Raw genomic sequence first — 19962 nt, forward strand, 5'->3', positions numbered from 1 at the left:
AAGAGTAGCGGAGGGTGGGGGTAAGAGGAGCGGGGGAGAGGGTGGGGGGGAAGAGGAGCGGGGGGGAGGGGGGGAGGAAAGGAGCGGGGGGGGAAGGAGCAAAGGAGTGGGGGGGGAGGAGCGGGGGGGGTGGGGAAGAGGAGCGGGGGAAAGGGGGGTGGAAAGGAGCGGGGGAGAAGAGGAGAGGGAGCAGAGGGAGGCTGAATGGGTCGCACTGAAGACTTCAGGCGGGAGGAGTGGGGGGGAGGAGGAGCAGGGGGGCAGGGGTGGGGAAGAGGAGCGGGGGAAGGGGGGGTGGAGAGGAGCGGGGGAGAAGAGGAGAGGGTGCAGAGGGAGGCTGAATGGGTCGCACTGAAGACTTCAGGCGGGGCGAGCGGGCCCTGCCGATGATGCAGATGCCGGGCCACCGAAGACTAAACGGGAAGGAGGGAAGGAGGCCAGAGTCCAATCTTCGCCCTGGCAGCCATTCGGCCAGGGCTAGGGGCAGCGTGCTTCGGGTCCCTCCCACACAGCCTCTGGGGCCTGGAGTTACTACACATACGCGTACACTCTAGCACACATTTGCAGAGGTCCCGGCACTGTTTTCAGCGCCGTGACCTGGTTCCGCCCTCCATGCGTTCTGCTGCGCTGCACCAAGGACCTGGATCGACCAGACGGAGGGGAGAATACCAAAGTAAATAATAGGCGCCGTTTCTGTTCTAAAAAGTCGGCGCCCCACACGGAGATGCGCCGTTCTAACCCTGGGGGCAAATTTGGGCCCCAAATTCTGTTGCCAGTATACAGTACCTGGAGCAGCATTCTCCACTCCCTCCCTCTCTCTCTCTCTCCTGAAGATATTCGACTTCTTGGTTGCAAAGAAGCTGGTTATCTTTTGGTACTTGATGCAATGGCTATTATTGATGTGTGACGCTTAACAGCGAGTGTCGGCAGACTATTCAATCACATGGAGAGTTGCATCACAGCTGACTTGTTGGTGACAGCTCAGTGATGAATGTGGAAACTCAAAATAGCCGGTTTTCCTGCAACTGCGAAAATCAAATTAAAACAGCTCCTAGAATTCAGAGACCCTTTCTGAAAAATGCTTTGCTTTTAAATTGACTGCACAAGGAATTTTAAAATTACTTATGTTTCCACTTTTGACTGCATTTAAAAAGTACTCATTTTGATATTTTCCACAGTAAACATCGCTATGGCTAATCAAATTTTGCATGCAACGAGATATCGCTTTGTCATCGTAACTTACTAACAGTTGAGTTTCAAGTAAGCTCCTTAAAAATCTCTCCAAGAATAAACTTCTATCAAGTACACTTGGAGAGTCATGGGATACAGGTTATACACCATTAGAAGGACAACCAAACTGTCATTCAAGCTAGTCAGCATAACAAGTGAGATGGCAATCATACTGCACAGCTCTTCACTGTGCATTCTGCTTATATTAGAATTAAAGGAGGCAGACAGGAGGATCTTAAATACAAACTAATGCTGATTATCTTAAACCTTCAACTTTTTTCCTCTTCATAAAGCTGTTTTCAATTTATGTTGTCACTGGATGAATACTAGTGTGCCACAGAGATCAGCTGTCATCTAGGATAGGTTTATACCAAGGTCTGTATTAGCTGGGTGAAGAGGACTATTTTTCTCCCATCAGCTGGTCTATAAATTCAGTGTTGTTCGGGAAACAGATACCATGACCCAAGAAAAATTGCATTGTTAGAAAGTCCCTGGCTACGTTTGTAGTATCTAACATTGTAAATCAGAATTACAAAAGTATAGCTCTAATTAATATTCTTCTTTCTCAGCAAATTTCTTTCCCTCCCTCCCTTCCTAAAGGCGTGAAGTTCAGGTATAATTTCATGGGCACTGTCTGCCCTGCGGTACCTCACCCATATGGTCATTCTTCATGTACGAACCTAAATGATCCCTGTTGACAGGGGGAGAACACCCAAACCGAGCATGAAACTGTCATCACCGGATATTCACACGTGCATTTCCAGCAAGGTTTGGTGAAGAACAAGTGCAGAAGCCTTCCCACCCAAACAATGGTACTGAGGCAAATTGTAGGGCCCTTACTGCCGCTTGAGATCAGTTAATTCAGCACAGACGTCAAGAACAAATCTGGGACCTTCCTGGTCTATTTGGCGTAGCTGCTCATTGCTTAGCCAAGTAAAAAAAGTTATTTGTACTTTCTCCCTCTCCCCTTTCTAATGGCCTCCTCGTGCAGAAGACTATCCACTGATAGGGCTGTAAAAAAGACTGGTATTAGAGATTCGTATATATATTCAATTTTACCCACGATTCTCTGTGGGCATGGGAATGTTAAAATGTTAGAAGCTGCTCAAATGTACGCAGAAATAACAAGGAGCCACGAGCTGCAAATCAAGGTCACATTATTAAAACAAAGTAGAAATTGGAGTCTGTATAATCAAAACTAACAATTAGGATAAAGTAGCATAAATAAGGCAGATTCCGAGGAGGTGAAGGAATCTGTAAACAAGATAACATGGAGAAAGTAGGGTTGATGGAAATTTACTGGAGGCAAGAGTGGCCAAGATACTAGCTCTGGTTTGAATGATAATGGTATTTTGACCATTAGAACCAATTGACAAAGTGATTTTGTTAAAGACCATGGGCCCAAATTTCCCCATGAGTTGCGCCGTTTTTTTTTGGTGTAACTTGATTTTTCTGGTGTATCTTTTTAGTTTCAATTATGATTATTTAATTTGCGCCAGTGTAAGTGAGTTAGTTAGGTTTTTTATTAGGTCAGTTTTTTCTAAAAGGAGGCGTTCCCAGCCACTTACACCATTTATGCCAATTTGGCCAGAAAAAAGTTGTACTAAACTAACTTAGGGCAGCATGTGTGTCCACTTTTGTCCGCACAGAAAGACCTTACTTACAGTTAAGGAATCGGTGCAAGTAACTACATTTAAAGCACCACCAAGCACCAAACAAAGCACAAAAAGTAATAAGCAATTAACAAATAAAATAGAAGGAACCCTGCACCTAAAGCACCAAAACCAATCAGTAAATCATAAAAAAATAGAACTCCTACCTTAGGGAACCCAGTGGGCTGCCGACGAGGAAGATTTCAGACAATTTTTTCCTCGTCCAACATCCCCAAATGTGAACACTTTTCCAGCAGGGGCGGAGGTCGGGACTCAGGAGCTGGAGAAGCATCGGGGGATGAAGGAACATCCGGGGAGGGGGGGGGGGGGAGGGGAGGGGTGGTTGGGATTCGGGAGCCAGAGGAGCATCAGGACTGGAGGGGGGAGGCCGGGAAGGCGATCGTCGGCGAGAGGGGAGGATCAGAGGCCTCGGGGAGGGGGGAACAGAGGTCTCGTGGGGGGGGGGGGGGGGAAACAGAGGTCTCTGGGTTGGAGGTCAGGGGGAGATTGGATGCCTCAGGGTGTCCAATCGTGGAGCGTGGTTGAGGCAGGGAAGGCAGTGGCCAGCCTGTGTGGCAGGCCACTCGGCCAGGGATAGGGGTGGCGAGCATCGGGATGCGCTGGGAGGGCGAGGAGCTACTGCGCATGTGCATAGACTCCACTGCGCATGGACTCCACTGCGCATGCGCACAGCTGCCGGCACTGTTTTCGGCGCAGTGCTGTAGCTCCGCCCCCCACTGATTGCCACGCCAAGCCCTAGGACGGTCCATGGAGCGGGGAGAATAAGGAGTTACATTTCGGCACCGTTTTAGCAGAAAATCGGCGCACCTCGGATAAGTGCGCCGGAAAAAGGGGTTGGGGAAATTTGGGCCCCATATATGGGGCACTGGCCAAATGAACTTTTGTTAAGAAGTTGGTTAAAACAGCGATACTCAAAGAATACCTTCTCACAGAAATTGTTGGAGTAGCACCGAACAGATTGAAGACGTCGACTGAGTCCAGAAGTTTTCAGTGACCTAGGACTGCAAGCTTTCGTTCAGTTAGCATTTGTTAAAATATATTACTGCTGTAAGCTTAATAAATCTTGATCCATTGCACAAACCATACTGACTGCTGCCTATTGGTGTCTTGTCCAAGAACTCTTTAAAAAGTTCTATTTTCCCTTCCTCACTTCTGGTGTGGAAGTTGATGGCTTCTCCTTGGCAACGACGTGCATTTATATAGTGTCTTTAACATTTACCACATTACAACAGTGACCATACTCCAAAAGTACTTAATTGGCTGTAAAGCGCTTGAGACGTCTGGCAGTCGTGAAAGGCGCTATATAAATCTTTCAAGTCTTTCTTTTAACCTAATAAAATGTCCCAAGGCACTTCACAGGGTCATAATCAGAGAAAAATTTGACATCGAGCAACAGAGATATTAGGGCAGGTGGTCACGGAGGTAGGTTTTAAGAAGCATCTTAAAGGAGGAGGAGGTGGAGAAATTTAGGAAGGGAATTCCATTGTTTCATCATCATAGGCAGTCCCTCAAAATCGAGGAAGACTTGCTTCCACTCCAAAAGTGAGTTCTCAGGTAATTGAACAGTCCGATCCGGGAATTACAGTCTCTGTCGCAGGTGGGACAGTCGTTAGAGGAAAGGGTGGGTGGGGAGACTGGTTTGCCGTATGCTCCTTCCACATGCTTGTTTTTTTGCATGCTCTCAGCGATGAGAGTAGAGGTGCTCAGCGCCCTCCCGGATGCTCTTCCTCCATTTAGGGCGGTCTTTGGCCAGGGACTCCCAGGTGTTGGTGGGGATGTTGCATTTTATCAAGGAACCTTTGAGGGTGTCCTTGAAAAGTTTCCTCTGCCCACCTGGGGCTCACTTGCCATGTAGGAGTTCAGAGTAGAGCGCTTGCTTTGGGAGTCTTGTGTCCGGCATGTGGAAAATGTGGCCCGCCCAGCGGAGCTGGATGGGTGTGGTCAGTGCTTTGATGCTGGCCTGATTGAGAACGCCGACGTTGGTGTGTCTGTCCTCCCAAGGGATTTGCAGGATCTTGCGCAGGCATCGTTGGTGGTATTTCTCCAGCGATTTGAGTTGTCTACTGTATATGGTCCACGTCTGAGCCATACAGGAAGACTTATCACCAGCACCAGTGGTGGAGAAGTTGCTTAGGATCTAGGCAGCTGAAGTCACGGCTGCCAATGGTGAAGCGATGAAAATCGGGGATGTGAAAGAGGCCAGAATTGGAGGATCGCATAGGGCTTGAGGGTTGCAAGAGGTTGACGAGAAAGAGAGAGGGGCAAAGCAATGGAGGATCTGAAATCATGGATAAGAATTTTAAAATGGACGCGACCACTGGCAACATACCAGAAGCGTTTTGTGCATGCATGCTTCCAGTTTGTCACGGGAGCGGGCCCGCTAAAATTATTTTTTTTAAAGCCAGGAAGGGAGCAGGCTGGTAAGAAAAAGCGAGGAAGGAGTGGGCTAGTTGGAAAAAGCCAGGAAAGGAGCAAGCATGTTAGAAAAACTGGGAAAGGATCAGGCTGGTGAGAAAAAGCCAGGAAGGGAGCGGGCCCGTTAGCATGCTCATTTTTACAAAAGCAGAAACATCATGCTTACGATTGTTGGAGTGCTCAGTATGCTTCTGTGCAGTTTCCAGTTCTTGGCAGGAGTGACACATTGTTAAAATTGAGGCGTTGCCAGATCAGGAGCCAATGTAGGTCAGTGAGCACAGGGGTGGTGGATGAACAGGACTTCATACGAGTTAGGATATGGGCAGTAGAGTTTTGGATGAACTCAAGTTTACGGAAGGTGGGTGACCGGCCACAAGAGCATTGGAACAGCTGAATCTGGAGGCAACAGAGGCACGGGTGAGGGTTTCAGCAGCAAATTTGAGCTGAGGCAGAGGCAGAGGCGAGCGATGTTATGGAGTTGGAAGTAGGCGGCCTTGGTAATGGTGAGGATATGGGGTCAAAAGTACAGCTCAGGGAAGGGCTAGAAATTCCACATTTAAGAATAGTACCGTTTTTTGACGCTACTAATAATGCCGAAATAACACCAAAGAAAAAAGGCCTAAGTTTCGCCAAAGGTTTTTAAAATTTTGGCAGTGTGTTAAAATACCACCGTTTTTAAGGATGGAGATAAATTTTTCCATGTTAAAAATAACACTTGTTCTGCGCATGCCCAGATACTGGTGAATGGGGTGAGGGGGGGAAAGAGAGGAGTTGGGGGTAGTCAAACTGAAGTTATTGGGATTTAGTGCAGATCTGGAAACTGATCAGCAGAGTTACATGCCTCAATCAGTTTAAAAATGCAACTACACAGAAAACTTAGTATACAGACCTGTTAATGACTCTACTGGACACTTATTTCCAATTACATTTAACAACCCTGGAGATCCTTCAAAAAAGTCGGCGCACCAGCCGACAGGATGGTTTTTTCGGCGCTTGGCTCCCACCTCTCCCCGGACAAGTGCCCCTCCTCTCACTCTTATCACATTCGCTGTCACCACTGTCAAATTCTTCTTAATCTCCACCTTTGGAATTGGAGTCGTCGGGCAGCTTAAGAATGGGATTGGGGAAGTCCCATCCCAGGCTTGTTGTTACCGTGTAGTACAGTGTGTCCAGGACTGCAATGTGGACAGTTTGCACATAACAGAGTTGGGCTTTTACAAGCCACCCAACTGCAACTGTCAGTTATAATGCACAGGATTGTCATTCAACAATGAGAGGCTGTACAATTTGAGCTTCAATTCCAGTAGGAGTGCAGACATTTTTGTCTATCATGGAATTACAAACTCAAATCAAATCAAATCAAATCTCCTAAACTTTGCCCCATTCCATGGACATTTATGTTCATATATTATGTGTTCTGCCTTGAAGATCATTCAATTAAAGTCAGGTTGAACTTGACAGATTGGGGACTAGATTAATTTAACCTCTGTGATTGCTGATCCATTCAGGCAAATGTTTGCGTAGGATGATAACATTCAAATATTATCACCTCACCTCACAAGCTGTAAAAACTGTTTTGCTCCCAATGTGTTTATTGACATCAAAGAAATGACTATAATGTGTAGAAATCCCAGAGCATAAATAACTGCCCTGGTTGTACAGTTCTGATTGTAAATCTGGTCCTGTATCAATGCAAGTCCATTTCTACAGAAGCTCAGTCTCCCAAGATGGCACCGTTATCGCTGATTTCGATCGGACTCGACCAGGTACGGCAAGCTTTTTCAAATCGGTATTTATCACTGTCCTTAAAAATGTCCTTATTGAGGAAACTGTCAAAAACGGCATTATCGTTGGTTTTGATGCTGAGTGACATCACAAAAACGGTTTTTAAAAAGAATGGTGTTACACCACTGGTGAAACTAGCAAAATGGCCTTAAATTTATTTAGCACCAAAAAAAAACTTTTAGCTCCAAAAAATGGTTACGGTGGCGAATTTCTAAGGTTGTTAACAGTCTGGTTCAGTCTCGGACAGTTGCCAGGGAGAGGGATGGTGTCGTGGCTAGGAAATGGAGTTTGCGGCAGGGACCCCGAAGACAACTGCCTCGGTCTTCCTAATATTTAATTTTACAAACTGTGGGAAGCACGGTGGAAGATTGTAAGTGCAATCCACATCCTAATAACCTGCGCCACAGCATTTGAGTGATGCAGTTATTCCATAGTAATATCTGAATAAACATTAAAAAATTGTGTAACTTAAAATGCTTTATTTCAGTACAGAAATAGTACTGTAGTCATGAAAAGGTTAAACAGAAATTACATCTGTAGGGTGATTGGCACTTCAGAGGATAAAACATTGAGAAATATTTTAACAAGCTGGACACAAAAAAGGCTAATGTCAACTACCTTTAAAAGAATGTTAAGGCCACACAAAGTAAATGCTATGTTTCCAGGAAATCTATTTACAGGATCTTCATTAAATGAAGAGTCTATAAAACTTTTCCAGATTGTTACAACCTCCCATCACACCAAGTTACATAAATTGGACTGTAACCAGAATTTTAAAAAAAGTTGATGTTATACTTCCAAAGCATAGCATTGAAACTGTCCCTGAGAAACATAGTTTCATTTCTGATTGGCCTAATGATTTATATTGACGTTTATTTAGTGCCAAATAGTATTTATATAAAAATAACAAAAAGCAAAAATATATTAAAGCCTCTGTAAGAGGGATATTTTCACAGAATGTCAACCCTCATTTATATATGTATATATAAAAAAGGAAAAAATACTGATTAAATGTTCAAATCCCAAGGTCGTGCCAAAGGTTAGGACTAGCTCTATATAGCATCACGTACCACTTCCTATGGCTCCCAATCAACTCACTTTCTTCATACACCAAAACTGGATGAATGCTAGGACCCCAGTTTTAACATTTATGAGTTGAAACTAATTGAACATTTTAGTAATTCAAAATTAGGTCTTAAAAGTCACGCCGATGTTGTGTTTGTTCTTGTGTCTAAGTTATCCCTGGCGTGGAGAAAGAACACAGGCAAATCGGAGTATCTTTTACTGGACAGTTTCCGTTTTCCAGACCCAGAATGCTCCATTTTAGCTCGAGGGTGTTGCAATAGTTCTGGTAGAGGAAATTCACCACTGCTGTGACTAACATACACAGGTGGAACCTTGTGAACCAGTTCAAGTTTTGGATCTAAACTTGCAAACTTTGAGCTCTTCCTAATATTTGGTTGCAGTGGAGAAAATGGCTTTGGTCCTTCACCGTGGTGCTGTGGTTTGGGAATCAGACTCTGAAGGGAATTTCCAAGGTTGCCCTTTGCACTGTGAAGGATTTTGTTGGTGTAGTCGACCATTGCTGCACTGCCAAGTCTTGTCTGGATCACCGGAATTTCATCCATGGACTCTGCAGAATCAGAGTGATACTCAGCTGGAGGGCCTGCAGCCTGCACATGGTTAATGCCATTTAGCATTAAGGGAGGTAGAATAGCCCTTGGTGGGAAAGCTGGGATAGGGACCATTGAACTCTGGAAAGCAGCAGAAAGATCTGTGGGAACGGAGTGAGAAAGTGGAGTTACATAATTAAATCAGTATTGATTAATACAGGAATTCTTCGATTAAACTATACTTAATACTCGGGTTACTTAAATGCTACATAGCTGCAAAGCTAAAGGATATGCAAAATTTGTACATTTAGAAAGATGTAACCTTCGGGATTAGGTAGGGCAGTGGCCGGGATTGGGTGGGGTGACGGCCATTTGAAAACCCTGCAGTCACATTGCTCATGTTCCAGCCCAGCCTCAAATTGTTTTTTTCATTTCCTGACCAGGCTCCTTGAAAGATTCCTTTTATATAGCTCGCCTGACAGTACGTACACTGCAGTCAGCTGAGTTTGGACAGGACAAGTTTTAGAAAAGTCTTCCACTCACATTACTATCCTCTCAGCTCAGAAAGGCTCCAGAGGTTAGAATCCATTAAAGGGGTGGGGGAAAAGAAGCGGAGAGTGAAATAAAAAGGTAAATATTTAGGGAATAAAATAGGTAACAAAATTGAAACAGTGAGGTAGTAAAAATGTGTACCCTACACAAAATAGGAAAAGTGCAATTTTGTAATAATCTATGATTTCTTTGTGAATCTACGTAAGCAAGATTACATTCTATAGTAATTAACATTCAGCCTACCCTTCAAAGCTGCCTGACCTTTTAAGTTGTGCAATGAAATCTTGTTTATCACCATAATGGAGAGGGACCCCTCCTCATCGCAGATAATGTAAATTATTAGGGGGGTGAAATTGGTCTTCGGTGATAGTGTATCAGCAGCCCAATTTAAACCCATCCGGTTTTCTTTGGTATTCATTTGCTGTATCATGGGCTGACGATTTGCCATCACCCACTTTGTGCTCCCGCTGAAGACCAAGTTTACCAACCTGGTATTCATGAGTTCCCACAATTGCTCATTATGTCGAATGCATTGTCTCTCCCCACCTGCCTATCTCAGTCCTCCTGGTTGCTCTGGTCCTGCTATGAAAATCGGCTCGCACTGAATTATCAGCTCAGTATTGCTCACCCCACCTCCTATCCCCCCCACACCCATTCCCAACTTTACTAGTGAACCTGCCACAGATTCAAGAGAGCTGGCCAACATACTTCCATGATGCAAACCATGCTCTCTCAAATGAACTTAAAAGACAAAAAGCACTCACTTGCAACAGACCTCTTGGTAGCCTCTTGATATCAGCATTATAGAGGCTGCTGATAAGGATCATTGGAGGCGATAATAAGGAATGCGGATAACTAAGAATGAGGATAATATAGGGGATAATGGTAGTGTGGATAATTGAGGTTTGATTATATGTATAATTTCCCCAAAACTTAGCTTATCCTGAACAACCTTTAATGGGAGCATATTTATTGAAGGCAAAGTTCTGCAGTTTTGATTATGGCATTCATCAACATACAAATTAATAATGCCATCTAGTTTTATGCAGCCATTTGAGTGATCTTGAATTGAGGAAAATATACTAATTGGGTAAACTACAGCATTCACAGACGTAAAATATGTTCTGCAGGAAAGAGGTTTTAAGTTTTAATTTGAAAAAAAATGTTGGATTGGCTGTGGTTTACTGTTTTAAAGTTATCTTGATTATACAATTAATAAGGTAGTCCAACTAAAAAGAGAACGTGGAACAAGTTGAGGTGATAAAGTATCACAAACTCATCTTACTTGATTTTTCTATATTTACTACAATTTGGTCACCACATGACATAAGAACATAAGAAATAGGAGCAGGAGCAGGAGTAGGCCATACGGCCCCTCGAGCCTGCTCTGCCATTTAATACGATCATGGCTGATCCGATCATGGACTCATTACCACTTCCCTGCCCGCTCTCCATAATCCCTTATTCCCTTATCGTTTAAGAAACTGTCTATTTCTGTCTTAAATTTATTCAATGTCCCAGCTTCCACAGCTCTCTGACGCAGCGAATTCCACAGATCCATAACCTTCTGAGAGAAGAAATTTCTCCTCATCTCTGTTTTAAATGGGCGGCCCCTTATTCTACGATTATGCCCTCTAGTTCTAGTCTCCCCTATCAGTGGAAACATCCTCTCTGCATCCACCTTGTCAAGCCCCCTCATAATCTTCTACGTTTCGATAAGATCACCTCTCATTCTTCTGAATTCCAATGAGTAGAGGCCCAACCTACTCAACCTTTCCTCATAAGTCAACCCCTTCATCTCTGGAATTAACCTTGTGAACCTTCTCTGAACTGCCTCCAAAGCAAGTATATTCTTTTGTAAATATGGAAACCAAAACTGCACGCAGTATTCCAGATGTGGCCTCACCATTACCCTGTACAACTGTAGCAAGACTTCCCTGCTTTTATACTCCATCCCCTTTGCAATAAAGGCCAAGATTCCATTGGCCTTCCTGATCACTTGCTGTATCTGCATACTAACCTTTTGTGTTTCATGCACAAGTACCCCCAGGTCCCGCTGTACTGCAGCACTTTGCAATCTTGCTCTTTGATTTTTTTTCCTGCCACAGTACATGACCATACACTTTCCAACATTATACTCCATTTGCCAAATTTTTGCCCACTCACTTAGCCTGTCTATGTCCTTTTGCAGATTTTGTGTGTCCTCCCATCTTTGTATCGTCGGCAAACTTGGCTACGTTACACTCAGTCCCTTCTTCCAAGTCGTTAATATAGATTGTAAATAGTTGGGGTCACATATTTTGTACTTGCAAAGACTCTTACATTTGAAATACAATGCTCTATATGGCTATCTTTTTCACTCAATTTTCTCCCCACCCCTCCTGAAAACACTGACTTTTACTAGGGCACGGTGCCAGGAGTGTGGGTAGCCCAAATAGTCATCTTCATATACTAAGCTCAGACAATGTCATAAGGCTGTTTGACCATGGAGGGCATCAGAACTAAACCCAATTCTATTCTTATCAACATCCATGCTTTTCCAGCAGAGGTCACTGGACAGAAATCATGAGTAGTAACCTGCTTGGATTTTTCCCCTCCTTTACCCACAGGTAAAGGCCAATTGCAGCACAAAGAATGGTGTCTCAGCTGAAATTTAGTAACTCAACACAAGAAGGAAATGAACACAGGACCTTCTGGCTCACATAGCTGGATAGTATAAGATATTACAATGCCTTTATCCATCAGGCCTTCGGGGAAAAGTATAATATTTTTATGTATAGAAATATGATGGGTTAGGTATCTGTATTAATTAAAATAAATCATAAAATTTACATTAATTCATTGCATCAAGATGACACCAATTAGGCAAAGGTTTTTTTGCTGACACACATTAGCTCATTTCAAATTATGATCATAAATATGAAAGTTTAAAAAATTGGGCTGTTGGGCGTGTATAATAGTTCATAATTCCTTAAATTTGGCATAAGTATCTGCAAACAAAAAGCACAACATTGCTTTCAAAGTTTTCTTGCTTTTATTAGTTAATTACAAATGGATCCTTACCTGGTTCTGATAGAGGAGGAACTGATGGTAGTTTAATGGTGCTGCCTGACGACCTGTCATTAATTACATCTGAATGTACTTTGCGTACTCTCTTCTTTTTCTTCATAAAAAAGATTAATAACAGTCACTCATCCAATGTTAAACACTGCCCAAGGGATATATACACCCCAGTTAGAACTGGGACAGAGCAGCTTACATGTAAAACAAAAACATAACTTTAGCACTAATTATTGCATTTTCTCTAAATACTATTCCAGAACTTTAAAAAAAATCTCAAATTGTTTTCGCAACCAAGCTGATCTGAAAGAATTTCAGTAGTTCCCGTGATGTTACATGAAGGAATAAGTTCATTTATTGGCCATGAACCTTATAGTATTGGGCATATAACACTAGTTACAATGGTGCTGTAAAGCAACAGTTTTATGGATGTTGACTGAACAAATCTTCTTTCACTTACCCTCAATAACCTCTGCATAGTCACCCAGCGCCTAATTCCAATCAGGCACCCCCTCCCACCACCCCCATCCCCACTTAAACAAATATTGTTGAAATGAGAAAGGGAGTAAAACAGCAGACTACTGATAAAGTCAATCATAATTTATCGTTGCTACGGAGTCTGTTAAATTGTTGCTGTGCAGAACATAGAATCAATCATCATCGAACTAGAACAGATACAAACCAAGCTATAGCTTTATCCAGTCCTCAGTTGATAGCACTCGATGCAATAAAGAACATGGCACAGGCCTCTTCCAGAAAAATTAGGGCAACTCAGCAAGACACACATGCAGTACAGGTGGTACATAAAGTGCACAGTTTCAGTTTTTCACCGCTAATGTGTAACTGAGTTATCATTGATATAGATTGCAAATGGTCTAAATGTTCAGTGATGGTGTTATGTTTTACTACATTAAAGGCGCTATACAAGTGCAAGTTGTTGTCATGTCATGATGTTGGCATGTAGCATTAGACAGTAGATACCTGAAAACTGTTATTTTGACAGGATTACATAATTGTTTCAGTTATGTTCTGCTTTAGAGATACAGAAAACTCATAACTGCTTAGTTTAGGGCATGCCCCAACAATTCTCCTTCAGAGCCAAATTGTGTGGAGTTAGTTTTTCCTTCTCCAAATAAAATGCTTTTGCTTTTGCTTGGTACCCTGAAGCTGAGCTCAAGAACTGATTAAATATTTCTTATTGAGAAGAGTTACTTTGGGTAAAAGCTTTTAGCTTAAATGTAGGATCTTTCTTGGAAATCAAATGCTCAACTGCTTTAGTCACCCCCTGAATTCTTATATACATGTATTTTGTAATTTTCTGTACATCAGTGTCCTTTACCTGCAAAGTCTTCTTTAACCTGGCTTGCTGAAGATAAGCAGAAATTGTAGGCAAAGAATCATCCTCCAGCTTAGTATTGGACAATCTCAAGTCACCATTCTGATAATACTCTGGTGGTCTACAATAAAACAGACAACAGTTAGGCAGTGATATTAGAATGGAAATATTCGCTGATGGTATTGCACTTTAGGCATAAGGAGTTTAAAAAAATTCATTTCGGGAACGTGGGTGTCACTGGCATGGCCAGCATTTATTGCTCATCCCTAATTGACCTTGAGAACCTGGTAATAAGCCGCCTTCTTGAACTGCTGCCGTCCGTGTGGTGAAGATACTCCCACTGTACTGTTAGAGAGTTCCAGGACTTTGACCCAGCGACAATAAAGGAATGGCAATACATTTCCAAGTCAGGATGGTGTGTAACTTGGAGGGGGAACATGAAGGGGATGGTGTTCCCATGTGCCTGTCGCCCTCGTCTTTCTAGGTGGTAAAGGTCGTGGGTTTGGGAGGTGCTGTCGAAGCAGCCTTGGCGAGTTGCTGCAACGCATCTTGTAGATGGTACACACTGCAGACACGGTACGCCAGTGGTGGAGGGAGTGAATGTTTAAGGTGGTGGATGGAGTGCCAATCAAGCGGGCTGCTTTGCCCTGGGTAGTGTTGAGCATCTCAAGTGCTGTTGGAGCTGCACTCATTGAGGCAAGTGGAAAGTATTCCATCACACTCCGGACTTGAGCCTTATAGATGGTGGAAAGGCTTTGGGGAGTCAGAAAGTGAGTCACTCACCACGGAATACCCAGCCTCTGACCTGCTCTTGTAGCCACAGTATTTATGTGGCTGGCCCAGTTAGGTTTCTGGTGACCCCCAGATGTTGATGGTGAGGACTTGAAGATTGTAATGCCATTGAATGTCAAAGGGAGGTAGTAAGACTTTCTCTTGTTGGAGGTGGTCAATGCTTGGCACTTCTGTGGCGCGAATATTACTTGCCACTTATCAGTACAAGCCTGAATGTTGTCCAGGTCTTACTGCATGCGGGTATGGACTGCTTAATTATCTGAGAAGTTGCAAATGGAATGGAACACTATGCAATCATCAGCGAACATCCCCACTTCTGACCTTATGATGGAGGGAAGGCCATTAATTGAGCCGAGGACACTGCCCTGAGGAACTCCTGCAGCGATGACCTGGAGCAGGGATGATTGGCCTCCAACAACAACCATCTTCCTTTTTCCTAGGTATGAATCCAGCTAGTGGAGAATTTTCCCCCCGATTGCCATTGACTTCAGTTTTACTAGGGCTCCTTGATGCCATAATCGGTTAAATGCTGCATTGATGTCAAGGCCAGTCACTCTCACCTCACCTCTGGAACTCAGCTCCTTTGTCCATGTTTGGACCAAGGCTGTAATGAGGTCTGGAGCAGAGTGGTCTTGGCAAAACCCAAACTAAGCATCGGTGAGCAGGTTATTGGTGAGTAAGTGCCGCTTGATAACACTGTTGACGACATCTTCCATCACTTTGCTGATGATTCAGAGTAGACTGATGGGGCGGTAATTGGCCGAATTGGATTTGTCCTGCTTTTTGTGGACAGGACATACCCGGGCAATTTTCCATTTTGTCGGATTGACGATAGTGTTGTACAGGTGCAGGGTCCAGAATCTGGAATCCTTGGGACCGAGGTGGTCCCAGATTCCGCGTTTTTCCGGACTTTGGATCATCTTTGACGTCACGAATCCGGATAACACCCGAGCCGAGGTTCGGGTATTTTTGTATTTCGGAACGTCAGAAAAAAGGGGGGGGGGGGGGGGGGGTGGTCGCCATCGAGGAGCTGTTTGGGCCGCCGGCCCTGTTGAGGTGGAGCTGTTCGGGCGGGCTCCGCCGAGGAGAAGCTGTTCGGGCGGGGCCCCGCCACCATGGAGCTGTTCGGGTGGGGCCCTGATGCTGAGGAGCCGGTTGGGCAGGGCCCTGCCACCGAGGAGCCGTTCGGGCCAACGGGCCACCGAGGAGCCGTTCGGGCCAACGGGCCATGTCGGAGAGGTGGTGTTGGGGCGGGCCGGTGAGAAGGCCCCATGGTAAGGGCAGCGGGGCGAGGCGAGTGGCGGCGTAAGGGCAGCGGCGGCAAGGCGAGGCCCGAGGTCGGATCGGCGGGTCCAGATTCCGGAACTCAGGATTTTGGATGCTGCACCTGTACCTGTATTGGAACAGCTTGGCTAGAGGTGCGACAGCTGGGATGTTGTTGGGGCCCAGAGTCCTTGCTGTATCAAGTGCTCAGCCATTTCTTGATATCACGTGGGAAGTTAAGAGTCAACCACATTGTTGTGGGTCTGGAGTCACATATAGGCCAGACCGGGTAAAGACGACTGATTTTCTTCCCTAAAAGGACATTGGTGAACCAGATGGGTTTTTACGAGAATCGATAGGTTCATGGTCCCCATTACAGATATTAGCATTTTATTCCAGATTTATTTAATTAACTGAATTTAAATTCTCCAGCTGTCATGGTGGGATTTGAACTCATGAGAATCCCTATTTTATATCCAAGCTGACTTGTTAGCTAAAATTACTGATGGGTAGAATTTCACCAAATCCTTACTCAATAATTCACTAATAAGAAATGTTAACAATGTCAGACAATGAGCTTCAACACTGCCTCCAGTGCAGCCTTCGGCCGCCTGAGGAAAAGAGTGTTTGAAGACCAGGCCCTCAAATCTACCACCAAGCTCATGGTCCACAGGGCTGTAGTAATACCCGCCCTCCTGTATGGTTTAGAGACATGGATCACGTACAGTAGACACCTCAAGTCGCTGGATAAATACCACCAGCGATATCTCCGCAAGATCCTGCAAATCCCCTGGGAGGACAGACACACCAACGTTAGCGTCCTCGACCAGGCCAACATCCCCAACATTGAAGCACTGACCACACTCGATCAGCCCCGCTGAGCAGGCCACATTGTTCGCATGTCAGACACGAGACTCCCAAAGCAAGCGCTCTATTCGGAACTCCTTCTCGGCAAACAAGTCAAAGGTAGGCAGAGGAAATGTTACAGGGACACTCTCAAAGCCTCCCTCATAAAGTGCAACATCTCCACTGATACCTGGGAGTCCCTGGCCAAAGACCTCCCTAAATGGAGGATGTGCATCTGGGAAAGTGCTGAGCACCGAGAGTCTCATTGCCAAGAGCATGCAGAAATCAAGCGCAGGCAGTGGAAAGAGCGTGCGGCAAACCAGTCCCACCCACCCTTTCCCACAACGACTATCTGTCCGTCACACCTGTGACAGGGACTGTTCAGCCACCTAAGGACTCATTTTGATTCTGAGGGACTGCCTATGATGATGATGATGTACTAAATCTTATACCAAACTGAATTTGCAACATTCACAACCAATTTATTAATTATTTATGAAAACTGAATTTTTAGTTAGGAGCTGTCACAAATACCACAGGACTGGTATCAATTGTTAAACAGCAAAACTTGAACAAAAATGTGATTTTTCTTTTAACAATGGAACCGAAGGGATACTGCTGCTATGGAATTAATCATTTTCATTTTGGGTACTTAGCATCACAATGATGTAATCCTAGCTGAGTTGTAGCATGGTTAACTGCAAAATAAAACTCCCTTGACACCACCCCAACAATGTCCCATGGTGCCAAATGCAGAAGAACACCCTGCTACACCACTCCCACATCAGCCATCCTGTAGCCCAGCAATATCCAACACACGGCCCAGGAGCTCCTTTCATCTGGGCCTGTGTCTTCTAATGTTAAATGCACAAAGCCAGTTTCAACTAACCATTGTTGAAATCAGCCTTGTACGCTTAATACAAGATGGTGCTGATGCTCAGTCGCAGCCGGCTAGGGTTTCTGGGCCCGGAGAACTGGAAAAGTTTGTTTCTTGTTTGGTGGATTTAGCCCAATTAGGTAATTGCCTTTTTGCATCAATCTCACCACCAATTCAAATTTTAAAAGAGTTTAGGCTGAAACTTCCAGTTTTCCAGCTTCAAGGGAAAGGAAAATGGGGACGACAGACAAGGGAGAGAAGAATAAAGGGAAGAGGAGGGCGGCTTGATTTTGTTTTCATGTTTGAGGCTTAAATTTTTAGTGCAAGAGTCTCAGTTTTGCGTTGAGAATCTGGCTTTTTGTGCATTCGTGGTAATAGTTTTGTGTGTATGGGGAATCTAATTTATTGTGTTTGTGGAGCCTTGCAATTTGTGTATGGGGTTGTCTGAATTCTCAGTGCATCAGGCAGCCTCCTACTCACTGGTTTCGATAGTAGCATTCAGCCCCATGCTCATAAAACTGGACGTTCCTTCTGTAAACCTTCAGTGAGATTGCCAATTTTGTGCTGTGTACACCAAATCCACTAGGAACTGCTTTGAACAGCCGAGAGGATTCTTACAGCCAACAGAGACTGGGCTGAACCCAAGTCCCAGAAGTGAAACCCATTGCATTAGTCAGTGTCGTGTGATTTTTTTCTTTCTCATGAAATAGCAATGACCATATGTACTGGAAAACTCAAATTATGAATGTTATGCCAGAACTCAAAGGAAGCAAAAATACTTGTTGAAATCATTCTATTAAATGTAGATGCAAATAATTCCCATACGTGGTAGTTTAGGAATGTGTTCAAACATTTCCACTTACATCAATGGAACTCTATTCCTCCCAATATGATACTTAGGTGACAGAATTTCAGCTGTTTCTTACTATGGGCCCAAGTTTCCACACACGCCTAGAACGGCGCAGTCCCGACCTGGACGCCCGTTTTTCGCGCCACAAAGTGCGCCTAAAAAAATCCTCCGTATTCTCCACCTCCCTGCAGGTCCTCTGGCCCTCGGCTCGGCGCAGCACGAGCTGTGGGGGGGGGGCGGAGCCAGGTCCCTGCGCTGAAAACAATGCCGGGACCTCTGCACATGCGCGCTACAGTGGGCACGCATGTGCAGTAGCTCCAGGCGCCCAAAACTGCGTGGGAGGGGCCGAAGCACGCAGCCCCTAGCCCTGGCCGAATGGCCTCACTGGGGCTGCGTGAATAAGGCTCCTCCCACGCCCAGCTCCTGCTTCACCCCCCGACCAGACCCGACACCCGCTCCCCACCCCCCGCCTCCGGACCGGAACCGACACCCGCTACCCCCCCCCCCGGACTGGACCCGACCCGATTACCGCTCCGCCGCCCCCCCCCCCCGACTGGACCCGACCCGACTCCCGCTGCCGCACCGCCCCCCCCCCCCCACCCCCCCACCCCACCGACTGGACCCGACCCGACTCCCGCTCCGCCCCCCCGCCGACTGGACCCGCGCTCCTGCTCCCGGACTGGATCTGACCTGACCTCCCCCTCTCTCTCTTTCCCCCCCCCATCTCTCTCTCTCTCTCTCTCTCCCCCCCATCTCTCTCTCCCCCCCCATCTCTCTCTCTCTCTCTCTCTCTCCCCCTCCCCTCTCTCTCTCTCTCTTTCTCTTCCCCCCCCTCTCTCTCTCTCTTTCCCCCCCTCTCTCTCTCTCTCTCTCTCTCTTCCCCCCCTCTCTCTCTCTCCCCCCTCTCTCTCTCTCTCTTTCCCTCTTCCCCCCCTTCTCTCTCTCTCTCTCTCTTTCCCCCCCTCTCTCTCTCTCTCTCTCTCTCTTTCCCCCCCTCTCTCTCTCTTCTCCCCCCCCCCTCTCTCTCTCTCTCTCCCCTCTCCCCCCTCCCTCTCTCTCTCTCTCTCTCTCCCTCTCTCCCTCCCCCCGACCCGAACCGAACCTCCCCTCCCCGACCCAACGCCACCTACCTGTAAATCTGGTGCTGGGGACGGGCCCTGCCCGAAGTCTCGGGCCGGCCCGTTCAGCCTTCGGTTCACACAGGTAGGAAGATGGTTTATTTAATCTTTTCTTTGCTTATAAATGTTTATTCAGGTTGGATTTATTTGTATAATATTTGTATAAGTATAAATAAGGATTTATTATAGAATTTAATGACTTCCCTTCCCCCCCCAACCTCGTTCTGGACGCCTAATTTGTAACCTGCGCCTGATTTTTTAATGTGTAGAACAGGTTTTTTCAGTTCTACAAAAATCGTACGTTTTCACTGTGGAAACTTTGAAATCAGGCATCAGTGGCCGGACACGCCCCCTTTTGAAGAAAAAATTCTGTTCCAAAGTGTAACTGTTCTACCTGACTAGAACTGCAGAAAAAAAATTGTGGAGAATTGCGATTTCTAAGATAGTCCGTTCTCCACCAGTTGCTCCTAAAAATCAGGCGCAAATCATGTGGAAACTTGGGCCCTATATATCAATGTCAAATGATACAGTTTGAAGGAATAATAGAGATGA

The 19962-nt window shown here is 45.4% G+C and overlaps 2 protein-coding genes across 5 annotated transcripts in view; both read right to left on the reverse strand.

Moving 5' to 3' along the window:
* The window catches only part of LOC139278261 (tubulin polymerization-promoting protein family member 3-like), a 38807-nt gene extending 37939 nt beyond the window's left edge, over positions 1-868 (reverse strand). Inside the window, exon 1 of one of the 4 annotated variants that reach the window (XM_070896910.1) lies at positions 787-868. Coding sequence is in view for 1 of the 4 variants with exons in the window: in XM_070896908.1 (XP_070753009.1) it covers positions 787-798 (12 nt within the window). In the remaining 3 variants the exon portion in view is untranslated. The remainder of the gene's footprint in view (positions 1-786) is intronic. The other 3 variants (XM_070896908.1, XM_070896912.1, XM_070896911.1) reach the window with 3 other exon arrangements.
* A 6717-nt stretch (positions 869-7585) lies between these two features.
* The window catches only part of LOC139278177 (palmitoyltransferase ZDHHC1-like), an 80067-nt gene continuing 67690 nt past the window's right edge, over positions 7586-19962 (reverse strand). The window contains exons 9-11 of the mRNA XM_070896830.1: positions 13668-13785; positions 12332-12431; positions 7586-8877 (exon numbers count right to left, since the gene is read on the reverse strand). Coding sequence (XP_070752931.1) covers positions 8306-8877; positions 12332-12431; positions 13668-13785 — 790 coding nt within the window. The 3' untranslated portion in view covers positions 7586-8305. The remainder of the gene's footprint in view (positions 8878-12331; positions 12432-13667; positions 13786-19962) is intronic.

Source organism: Pristiophorus japonicus, chromosome 13 (genome assembly GCF_044704955.1).
Source record: "Pristiophorus japonicus isolate sPriJap1 chromosome 13, sPriJap1.hap1, whole genome shotgun sequence".
Taxonomy (NCBI): Eukaryota; Metazoa; Chordata; class Chondrichthyes; family Pristiophoridae; genus Pristiophorus; species Pristiophorus japonicus.